This window comes from Vipera berus, assembly GCF_964194415.1.
Source record: "Vipera berus genome assembly, chromosome: 8".
NCBI classification, from domain to species: Eukaryota; Metazoa; Chordata; class Lepidosauria; order Squamata; family Viperidae; genus Vipera; species Vipera berus.
The window spans coordinates 9,180,574-9,193,250 of NC_138211.1; the positions used below are offsets into that span (position 1 = coordinate 9,180,574).

Here is a 12,677-nt window from a genome sequence, read left to right on the forward strand (position 1 = left end):
CAAAGGACTAAAATTACACATTGGTTGTATAAGTGCATAAAAGACACAAAGACACAGGAAATCCATCTGTGGGAATGTCTTTGCAGATCTTTTCTACAAATTTGGCACATGCAATGCTCTGGGAGACAGAAATGGTTGTGCAGTTCCATAATTGGCATGCTGCTTTGATGACCAACATCTGAACACACCTGTCCTTGGCTACCACAGGCCTTGCAGGAGTTAGGCATTAATCAAGATGAGTAGGAAAAGTTTGTCTCTGGGGTGGAGGGAGCTTGAGGAAAAGCAAAAGTTCAAGCAGGAGGAAATAAGTCTGCTCCTTCCATACAAGGTGTAAAAGATGTGAGTTACACCAACAGATCCCTGGAATGGCTGTCACACTGATGGAGGAGTAGATGATTTAAAGATACTCTTTTGATCGTGCAGCAGCTTGGTCTCCTCATCAGAGGCTGAGCTGGCCATAAGACATGGTAAAATGTGTAGTAAAATTGGCTGATGCATATTGAAATGTTAATAATGTATTGAGATGCTGATAGAAAGATGGATGGGGGTTTGTGCTTAACTGTATGTCACAGTAAGAAAAAATGGCTGTATAAGCGTTTGCTTTTGCCTACTTTTTTTTATATGGAACGGAAAGTTGGGAAGCGCGTCAGGAACACCACAGGACACTAAAGGCAGGGAAAAGGGATGCATAAACTATTTGTGCGGCAAGGCAAGTAAGAACAGGGTTAAGAGTTAGTGGGATGTAATGAATACAAAATGAATTAAAGTGGTTCAGTCAAGTAGAGTAAATTAATGGGAACAGAATTGCAAAATCAATACATGAAGAAAAAGCGAACGGTTCACGAGGAAGGCAAAGATTTAGACTATCACGCTTGCATTGGATGCAAGTCTGTAAAGAAAGAAATGAGAACATTTATTGTGGAAATAGACAGCAAAGCATGGAGATGGTAAAAACAGTGGTGGTTTACAAGGATACAAAGATACAGAGAGTGAGTTGAGGTAGTGAAAAGCTCTTTCCTTCTTATCACTTTCCTCATTCCTTCAATCGAAGTAGGGTACAATTCCTTACTCATTTGCTACACTCTATATAACACTGTTTATGGATGACCGGTGGAACTGTACTCAGGGGCCATAGATACGACCTCCTTGTTCCAACTACATGAATGACCAGGACTACTTCCCTACTGAGCAATCTATAAAATAGCTCAACGCAGCCACCAATATTTTCACCACCACGATGCATTCAAACTACATGATCCTTATTTGGGGACTGCTCATTTTCTGCTTTTTAGATGCAGGTAGATAAGACCTTTCTTCTCCCTCCACACCTACGTGCAATCTGCTTGCAAATGCTCCCTCCCACTCCAAAATATGATGACATTCAACAGACTTGATGCTGGAGGTCCCTCCGCCCAGAATATGATATTGATTTGAGAAAGCCATTTTCTGGAATGGATCATCCCAAACCCACAAAACAAATCTTCCTTTTTTGCAGTATTCCCAGTAAGTTCTGAATTCAGGGGTAACCATTTAAGGATGTGAGCCTTATTCAAATGTTGGGGAACTGGAGATCTTAACATGGTACAAAAAGGCTAAATTAAATCTGAGTAGAGACTTTCTTGCATTTCCTCGTATTAGCTTTCTTGCGAAGTAGAAATTCTTCCTAAAACCTACAGCTACTGTTTTTATGTATCAGTAAGGACAGCAGATGCCGAGCAATGTATTTTGGAACTGGAATATAAATAACATTTCAATTTTCCCACCCTAAGAAGATGCCACAAGTAGTTAAACCTGGATGAAGAAAAGATACATATGAAGTCTCTAGAAGAAGAGGGAAGGCAATGGCCCAACCACCCCTCCACTTCCAGGTGCCCCTTCCCCCAATGTTGAATCCCCAGCCCCACAAGGGACTCATCCTTCGATCTGCTGGAATACAAGCCCTAAACCTCAAGCAAAGGAAGGAATGCTCTCTCCGGTGACTTTCTCAGCCCATCCCAGAAGACTGGGATCTGGCCAATGGGCTCCTGGATGCTCAGGGTCTCTTCTTAGGGGTAGAGTGCTTGTACTGGCCAGATTGTACTTCAGTTCCTTACGAGTCAAAATTGAGTGTTTTTTTTTTACTATGTTAGGGTAGTCAAAGTGGTTTCTATGAGGTTTGGAGAGAATTTCTCAGGATCTACTTTTCGGGTTGCCCTGCCCTCTGGAGTCAGAACACAGGATATTTTCATGCGACGATATTCAGAGTTTCCTTAAGATGGAGATAGACTGTTTCATTTTCTTCTTTTCACTTTCAGGTATATCTCTCAATACATGTCAACTTCCGAAAGTGGTAGGACCATGCAAAGCTTTTTTTCAGCATTTTTATTTCAATGCAGCAGCTCGGAGATGTGAGTTATTCATTTACGGTGGATGTAGAGGGAATGGAAACAACTTTGAAACTTTGAATCAGTGCAGAGCTAGATGTGACAAGTCTGGTAAGGAAGAATTTTTTAATCTTTGCCTTGGCACACAATTAAAACGAATGGCATGTCAGTCTTGTCTGTCAATCATTGATGTGAAAACGCTTTAAAGTCCTAAAGTTACCTTGATCTCAGTTCTGCAATCCAGGCCCTGAACTAGCGAGAGGAGCTTAGCAGTGGGCGCAACCAGCAAAATCAAGACATCTTTTAAAATGGTAATAATGGAAAAGAAATTTCCTAAAGAAGTGCCATAAAGGTAGCTTTCTTGTTTTTACTGTTTTTCCTGCAAAAAGTTATGTGAGCATTTCTGCACTCAATTGATAAAGGGGAATCACATTTGAATTAAGCAAAATACTGAAAAATCAAAGAAAATTATATATTCCTCACAGGAAAAGTCATTTGTAACACATTTAATTCCTGGAGATGCCTTTGTTTGTTCAGACTGCCTTGCAATGCCTCATGAAAGAAAATGTATTATATACTATTAAAGCATGAAAATGTTTTCTGGAAAAATGCTACTATTCTGCATCCAACTAGCAATGAATTTCCCTGCAGGGTTTGAAGTGAGACTTTCACTTGTTTCTAGACTGGGACTCCCCCCCCCCCGGCCAATTATTCAGATTTGAGAATTTCATTGGGACCATTCCTTTCCTACTGTGAAATATGGCATCATATATTACATCAGGACGTCATATTGTTAATAAAAAAGGTAATAAAAGAAACAATGGAGGCACTTGAGATTGGACAAAAAAACACACTAAAGTCCTTACATTATTCTGCCAATGTTGAATATCCAAGCTCAGGAGATGAATGCCCCTACAAAGTAGGACATTGATCTGAAAACCCTTTAGTCCTAAAGTTAATTCCTGGAGATGCTTTTGTTTGTCCAGACCACCCCGAAATGCTTCATGAAAGAAAATGTATTATATGTCATTGCAGCATGAAAATGTTTTCTGCTAAGGTGCTGCTATGCAAGTGGCAATGAATTTTCTTGCAATGTTTGGAGTTAGACTTCCACCTCTGAATAACAGTGTTGAAAGTAACCTTGGAGGTCTTCTAGACCAGCCCCCTACTCAGGCAAGAAACACTGCACCATTTGAGACAAATGGTTGTACGATATCTTTTTAAAAACCTCCAGTATTGGAGCACCCATAACTTCTATGGACCTGCCATAGTCCTTTTCTACTTATTCACTTTTGATGACCGATCTGGCTCACTCTGTATAATTATCCTGGCAGCTAACCTCACTTGTCCTTTATTCCCCACCATCACTGCCCCCCTTTATTTGTGAAGGGTTCATAATTCTTGCTGCTGAGCTACATTATAGAGACCTACTTGTTTCCACTCTGTGTTTCTAGAAAGACAATCAACATTCGATTTTAGCACCACTCCTTTCCTGCTGCAAAACATGACATCACATACTAAATCAGATCATCGTATTGTTAGTAGAGATAAAATAAAGTAAGGAGCCCTTTGCTTGTAAAAGTTATATTTCTTTTTCTATTTGTTCCACACGCCTTCAACTGATTAAATGCACTGTTTCTTACTCCTTGCTATGTTCTATGTAGCGCTATTTAACCAGTATAAATGTGCATAGTTATAACACAACTGTACTTAAGGCCTCTACAGATGAACTCATAGTTCTAACTAAGATCATCTTTATTGTCATTTTTAACTGTGGGCACAATGGCACACATCAACAATGAAATTTAGTTGCCCGCTCTCAAAGTGAAACACATACATGACACACACCTAAAACATACTACATACAACATATGTATAGACCCATACCCCCTACGTATAAAAGTAAAGTTTTCCCCGCACATGCGTGCTAGTAGTTTCCGACAATAAAATATTAAATACTGTCCATCTTGAATATATAATGGAAGGAGGAAGCCTGAGAGTTGACAAGGTTAATGCTGTATGGAATGAAACTATGGTTGAATCTGGATGTTCTGCTACGGATACCATGAAGCCTCCTCCCAGAAGGTAACAAGGAAAACAGGTCGTGAAGAGGATGTGTGTTGTCCCAGATAATCTTACGGTCCCTGCTCAAGCAATGCTTCTATGCTATGTCCTGGATGGAGGGGAGGGAACTGCCAAAGATCTTTTCAGCCATCCTCACCACTCTCTGCACCGCCTTCCTGTCTGAAGCCGGGATGCTTCCAAACCAGACTGTGATGCTGTGTGACAGGATGCTCTTGATCGTCCCCCTGTAGAAAGTGGTCAGGACAGGGGAAGGAAGATGAGCTTTTCTCATGTGACACAGAAAGTGTGGGTGCTGCTGTGCCCGCTTCACCTGCTTCTCACTGTTGAGCGACCAAGCCAGCCTACTCATTAGCTGCACACCCAAAAATGAATGTCCAGCTGTAATTGTCTATAGTACAATTTAAAAAGTGGCTTGACTCAGCCCCAGAATCTTGTTTTCAACAGCAGCATGAATTTCACTGCGTGTTCTGGTTTCAGGATGACTCTTGCCCAAATTTAGATACATTTTCCCAGCCAACACACAGCAGTGTCTTTCCACATACAACCTGGTCTCTCTCCACACCCAAGTGAGATGGCATTAAATAGAATAGATGATGGAAAGCCCCCTCCCCCAAATTTTGGATTGATTTTAGAAAACTGTTCCCTGTAATGTCTGGTCAGAGATACAGAAAATAATAACACTCCTTTTGGGATTATTCTGAGCTACTTCTTAAATTTGGGATAAGAATGGAGGATGGTATGGGCAATGCTTGGAGGTCTGTTCTGTTTTCTTGGCAGGCATTTAGGAAGATAAGGAAGAACACACATTTTGGGACAAGGGCATAATTCAAATTTTGGGGAAGTGGAGATCCCAAAAACAGTTTTAAAAGGCTAAACTAAATACAAGTAGAAGCCCTCTTGCATCTCCTTATGTAAGCTTTCATATGAAGAACATATGGACCTGGATCTACATCAAAAAAGAGCAGTAGATACAGAGCAATGTATCTGGGAACTGCAGTATAAATATGAATTTTCCCACCCTAAGTAGATGCTGCAAATATTTAAACCTGGGTGAAGAAGGGTATCTGTGAAGTCTTTGGAAGGGGAAGCAAGGGAATGGCCCACCCTCCACTTCCAGGTGCCCTTCCTGCCAGTTTTGAACACCAGCTCCTTCAGTCTGCTGGAATATAAGCTGTAACCCTCAAGCATATGTGAGGAAAGCTCTCTTTGATGACCTTCTTAGTCCATCCCAGAAGTCTGGGATCTTATGAACGGGGTGGGTGGGTGGGTTGGAAGCTCTGGGTTTCCTCTTCGGGGTGGATCAGCTTGTGTCAGCCAGGCTGTACTTCAGTTCCTCTTAGGGCTTCCAATGGAGTGTTCTCATGATGGGAAGAGGGCAGTCCAAGTGTTTTCCCTTTGTCTGATTGTGGGGGAAGATTTCTCAGAATCTACTTTTCCAGTAAATGCTCAAATATTCATCTTGCCTTGCACTCTGGAGCCAGAACACAGTCTAAATTAAAGCTGGGATCTTCTTGGTTATCTTAACCATCTCCTTGTCTTCTTCAGCATTTTCAGGTACATATGCATTTATATGTAAACTTTCGCGTAAAAAAGGACCGTGCAAAGCTGCTTTCGTTCGTTTTTATTACAACAAAAGAACTGGGAATTGTGAAAAGTTCATTTATGGCGGATGTAAAGGGAATAAAAACAACTTCCTTACTTTGACTGAATGCATAATGAAATGTCAATTTTATGGTAAGGAAGCAACTGAAATCTTTGCCTTTGCACAGTATTGTAACAAATGCCATTTTAGTCTTGACCTCAACCATTGATCTAAAAACTCTTTAGTGAGCTGAACTTACCTTCGTCTCAATTTTGCAATCCAAGCCCTGGACTAGTGAGAGGAGAAACTGGGGCTTATCATGAGGCTCAGTCAGCAAAAAGGTAAAAAAGACCAAACAAATTTCATAAATAACTGCCATAAACGTAGTTTTCTTGTTTTTATTATTTTCCTTGGAAACTGTTATGGGAGATTATTGCACTCGGTTGATAAAAGGGATCACTTTAGCATTAAATGCATACTGAAATATCAAAGGAAATTACTGGTATATCTTTCTCACACAAAAAGTCAGCGCAGTCATTCAGGAGCCCTGGTAGGGCAGTGGTTAGAATGCAGTATTGCAGGCTAATTTTGCCCACAGCCTGGAGTTTGATCCCCAGGGGCTCAAGGTTGACTCAGCCTTCCATCATTCCTAGATCAGTTAAATGAGGACCCAGATTGTTGGGAGCAATATGTTGATATTATTACCACTCAGAGAATACTGCAAAATACTGTGAAGCATTATATAAGTCGAAGTGCTATTGCAATTGCAAGCATATGTAATGCCTGGGAATGTTTTTCTTTGTCCAAATTGCCATGCACTGCTTCATTAAAAAATGTACCTGGCTCACATCCTATTTGACTGTTGTCTGTATAAGAGGGTGAGAGACAGGTATCTTGGTCTATAAACCCATTGGGATCCCCACATCAAAATAACTTAAGTTATTTTACCTTATGTCCGGCCAGAACTTGAAAATAACATTTAACGTAGCACAGTACTTAAACAAAATGGTTTGGTTGAGATCTGCATATGTGGGACTGATTGGGGTAGATTGCAAGGGCGACTCCGAAATATAATGTTATCATATTTTATCTATATCTTAAATTATTGTTCATTATTACAATTTCATTTTAGATTGTATTTTATTATTATTTCATCTTAAATTGTGTTTTATTTTAATTCCATTTTAAATTGTATTTTATGGAATTCCATTTTATTTATTATTTATTTTTATTTATTATATTTTTATACCGCCCTTCTCCCGAAGGACTCAGGGCGGTGTACAGGGCAAATACAAAAACAGGACACAAAAGTTAAAAGCGATTAAATAAATGCCCAAGGTTAAAACAATAATTAAGATGTATTAAAACCCCAACCCTTACCCATCAGACCAGGTCAAATAGATACGTTTTTAGATTGTATTTTATAAATTGTATTTTATCAAATTCCATTTTAAATTGCCTTTATCAAATTTTAGTAACAATTTGTTGCTGGAACTTTGCACTTTGATATGGCCCACGGGCTAATCAATAATCAATAAAGACTAAAAGATTAAGAAATGTACTGTAACTTTAGAGGATTACATTACTTTGAAAAGGGTTTTTTTTTTGCAAGATGCCAATGAATTTTCTTTCAGCATTTGGAGTGAGACTTCCATCTCTGTGGACCTGGCCATAGACAAAACTTCTTTTCTAATTATTCACTTTTGAGGACCTCACTCTATATAATAGAATTGGTGTCGAGCGCAGAAAATCAGGAATCCAGGCAGTTCAAATGGATACATAGATTCTCTCTACAACAATCTGAACTACTAATAGTCAAAGCAAACTGGTCAACAGAATTCAAAATGGACTGGATCGCTTGTGAGCACGAAGGAATTCTAGACTGAGGATTTATTTGACCTCTCTAAGGAACCAATGAAATATTGGCCTTTTTTTTTACTGTTGACAGCTTGATTTTTATTCTGTCTCCTTTCCAGGAAATATAATTCCTGTTCCCAGTATTAATCTCCCTTGAGAGATGGTGTTGATTCAGCAGCTGAGGAAGGAATTCAAACTTTCATGGACTCTCCCACAGAAACACCTTGCATGCATTGTGTTGTAAGCATAGTCTTAAATAAACATACAAATGCTTTGACAGGCTAATATGCAGTTTCCAAAATACTATTTGCACTGCTCCTTTTATTCTGTCAGGCCATCAGCCACATTGAAAATAGGACACCCCAATACACAGTATTCAGTGAATGTATCAGATACGGGGAATATTGAAATGTGTTTTTGCTTGCTACTCCTCCCTCACAGTCACACTTTTAGAGATGGATCATTCAGAAATTCTACCCTATGGTTGAAGAATATTGAGAATGACGGGTGTACGTCTAAGGTTGTAAAAGATGTAAAATATTTTCTTTCCTAACTCTTTTGACATGGCTTCAATTTATTAAATGCAACATTTCTTAATCTTTGCTGTGTTTTTTTAGCATGCTTAACTAGAAGGATGGTACGTAGTTGGAGCAGAACTGTCCTTAACAGTCCCTACCTATCAACTTGTGGTTTCAACTGCATGAAAGCCCAGCTGCATTTCCTGTAGTGCATATAAACAGTTGCTTGACTGAGCACCGGACACTTGTTCTCAACTCTTTCACTACTTGCTCATTCAGCTTTGTTTTCAGAATACCCCCTCACCCAAATCTAGGCACCTTTTCCAGCCCTATAGATCATTGTGTGTATCCACATACAACATGGCTTCCTTCCACACACAAGAATTAAATGGAAGAGATGGTGGAAAGCCCACCTCCCAAATGTTAGTCTGATTTCAGAAAACTGTTTTCTGGAAATAGCGCTCCCTTTTCTGCGTTATTCTGAGTCACCTCTTTGTTCTAAGGTAAGCATGCAGGACAGTATCAGCAATGATTGGGGGACTGCTCCATTTTCATGAAAGGCAGTTCATGAGACGACAGCATAATTCAAATTTGCGGGATCTGGTGCTTCTGATAGAAACAAGCTAAACTAAATCCATGGACAAACCCTAACCCTCCCTCCCTTCCCACCTGACATTATTATAATGGGGGGCGGGGGGGGCGGGAGGGAACGGTAACACTGAATCTGCAGATCCACTGCACTCCTCCTTTCTTGCTTATATTGTTTATTATTTGGAACTGAAATATATAAAGATGCTCTTAAGTTCAAAAAACAAACATTTAAGAACAACATAAAAACTGAAATTTTCAAAGGACTAAAATTACATGCCGAGATGGTAGAAAGTGGGATAAGTGACTAAAAGACTAAAAAAGAGAGAGGGCGGAGGGGGGGGGGGAAGAAATACACCTGTAGGAATGTCCATTACGGATCTGTTCAACAAATTTGGGACATGGAGTGTTTTGGGAGACAGGAACAGACATGCAGCTATATAACTGCTATATTGCTTTCATGACCAATATCCAAACACACCCGTTTTAGCTATTACTGGCCTTACAGGAGTTGTTAGGCTTTAATTAAGATGAGTGGGAAGAGTTTGTCTATGGGATGGAGGGAGCCTCAGGAAAAGCAAGAGACCGAGTAAGTGGAAACAAATCTGCTCCTTCCACACCAGGTATACAAGCTATAACTGAAGTCAACAGATTTCCAAGGGAGGGGCAGCTGTCACGTAAACAGAAGGGGATAATTTATGGATGCCACTTGTGATCCTGAGGAGTTACGGGGGAAAGAGGGGGGAAACATACATTTTAGAGGTTTTCACAGCCCAGAGTCACTTGGTTGAGATGGACTGCTATAAAAATTAAATAAATAAATTCAAATAATAAAATAAAATAAAAACAAATTTCATTCTCAAACTCCACAACTGTTTTCCCTTAGAGATTTAGGAGGGGGGGGGCTTTCCTCATGCCTTCAATTTAATTTGGGTACAATTGCTTACTCATTTGCCATGCTGTATATAACAATGCTTATGGGTAATTGGTGGAACTGTACTCAGAGTCCCTATTTATGACCTCCTTGTTCCAACTACATGAATGCCCAAGACTACTTCCCCATTGAAGAATCCATAAAATAGCTCAAATCAGCATTGGATACTTGCTTTCAACACAATGAAGAATTCGAACTACATGCTCCTCACTTTGGGCCTGTTCATTTGCTTTCAGGATGTCTTTTCTGCAGGTAGGTAGGTAAAACCTTTCTTTTCCCTCCACACTTACATGCAATCTGGCTGCAAATACTCCCTCCACTTCCAAGATATGATCACATTAACAACAGACAATGGAGGAGCCCTCAGAATATGGGATTGATTTTAGGAAGGTAGTTTCTGGAATGGATCATCCAAAACACACAGAATAAAAGTCCATTTTCTGCAATATTTCCAGTCGGTCCTTAGTTCTGGGGCAACCATTTTGGGATATCAGCATTATTCAAATTTTGGGGAAGAGGAAGTCCTGACACAGTATAGAAAGATTAAAGTAAATCTGAGTAGAGGTTTTCTTGCACTTCCTTCTATAAACTTTCCTATGAATCGTATATTCTTCTTAAAATCTTCTGCTATGGTTTTTGTAAATCAAAAAGGAGCAATAGATGCAGAACAATCTATTTGGGAACTGCAATAAAAAATAACATACGAATTTTCCCACCCTAAGCAGACGCTGCAAATACTTCTAATGGCAGATGGCACTGACTCAGAACATAGTGCTACGATCATGTGAGAGTAGTCAAAGGGCTTTCATTTCTCTGAGTTTGGGGGATAATTTCTCAGGACCTACATTTTTAGTAGACACTCAAATATTCACGTTCTCTTGCACTCTGGAGTCAGAACACAGTATGTGATAATGTTCAGGGTTTCCTTAAGAGGGACAGTTTGTCTTAATTTTATTATTTTCATTTTCAGTATACTCTGCCATATGTATAAATGTCCCAAAAGTAGGATCCTACACAACTCCCTCTCGCCGTTATCTTTTCAACGTAATAACTGCAATGTGTGAAAAATTTATGTATAGTGGATGTGGAGGGAATGAAAACAACCTCTTAACTATGGATGAATGCACAAAGAAATGTGAAAATGCTGGTAAGGAAGACATTGACATCTTTGCCTTGGCACACAATTAAAACAAATGAGATTTTAGTCTTGACCATCAACCACCAATCTGAAAACTCTTCATTGAGCTGAGAACTGGACACGGAACCACTGATTGGTTCAAAATTGGGATAGGAGTCCGGCAAGGCTGTATACTGTCGCCCTGCCTATTTAACTTATATGCAGAGCACATCATGAGAAAGGCAGGGCTAGATGAATCAAAAGTTGGAATTAAGATTGCCGGAAGAAATATCAACAACCTAAGATATGCAGATGATACCACTCTAATGGCAGAAAGTGAAGAACTAAAGAGCCTCTTGTTGCGGGTGAAGAAGGAGAGCGCAAAAGTTGGGTTGAAACTTAACATTAAGAAAACCAAGATCATGGCATCCGGCCCTCTCAATTCCTGGCAAATAGATGGGGAAGAAATGGAGGTAGTGACAGATTTTATTTTCCTGGGCTCCAAGATCACTGCAGATGGGGACTGTAGCCAAGAAATTAAAAGAAGCTTCCTCCTCGGGAGGAAAGCCATGGCAAATCTAGACAGCACACTAAAAAGCAGAGACATCACCCTGTCAACAAAAGTGTATATAGTCAAGGCTATGGTCTTCCCAGTTGCAATGTATGGCAGTGAAAGTTGGACCATAAGAAAGGCTGAGCGCCAAAGAATTGAGGCCTTTGAACTATGGTGCTGGAGAAGACTCCTGCGAGTCCCTTGGACTGCAAGACGATCAAACCAGTCAGTCCTAGAGGAGATCAACCCTGACTGCTCTTTAGAAGGCCAGATCCTGAAGCTAAAACTCAAATACTTTGGCCACCTAATGAGAAGGAAGGACTCACTGGAGAAGAGCCTAATGCTGGGAAAGATTGAGGGCAAGAGAAGAAGGGGACGACAGAGAATGAGGTGGCTGGATGGAGTCACTGAAGCAGGAGGCGTGAGCTTAAATGGACTCCAGAAGATGGTAGAGGACAGGAAAGCCTGGAGGAACATTGTCCACAGGGTCGCGATGGGTCGGACATAACTTCACAGCTAACAAAAACAACAACAACCTTCATCTCAGTTTTGCAATCCATTCCCTGGACTCGTGAGAGGAGAAAGTGGGAGATACCATTGGGCTTCATCAATAATCATTTAGAAAAGAAAAAGTACTGAAACAAATTTCATAAAAGTAAAAATTCCCATAAAAGTCGCTTTCTTGTTCTTACAGTTTTTCTTGCAAAAGGTTATGAGAGCATTTCTATACTTCACTGATCACTTTGGTATTAAATGCATATTTAAAAATCAGAGGAAATTGTATATCCCTCAAAGAAAAAGTCAGTTCAAAAATGTGGAAAGCCTAGAGACCTTTTTGTTTGTCCTAATTTCCCTGCAGTAGTTGATAAGGTAAGGTAAGGTAAGGTAAGGTAAGGTAAGGTAAGGTAAGGTAAGGTAAGGTAAGGATAGGATAGGATAGGATAGGATAGGATAGGACAGGACAGGACAGGACAGGACAGGACAGGACAGGATAGGATAGGATAGGATAGGATAGGATAGGATAGGACAGGACAGGACAGGACAGGACAGGACAGGACAGGATAGGATAGGATAGGATAG

General features: G+C 40.1%; 1 protein-coding gene across 1 annotated transcript in view; it reads left to right on the forward strand.

Annotated features, from left to right (window-relative positions):
• The window catches only part of LOC308671301 (thrombin inhibitor hemalin-like), a gene marked incomplete at its 5' end in the record, with an annotated part of 32,882 nt that overhangs the window by 3,687 nt on the left and 16,518 nt on the right, over positions 1-12,677 (forward strand). Inside the window, one exon of the mRNA XM_081333407.1 lies at positions 5,994-6,182. Coding sequence (XP_081189533.1) covers positions 5,994-6,182 — 189 coding nt within the window. The remainder of the gene's footprint in view (positions 1-5,993; positions 6,183-12,677) is intronic.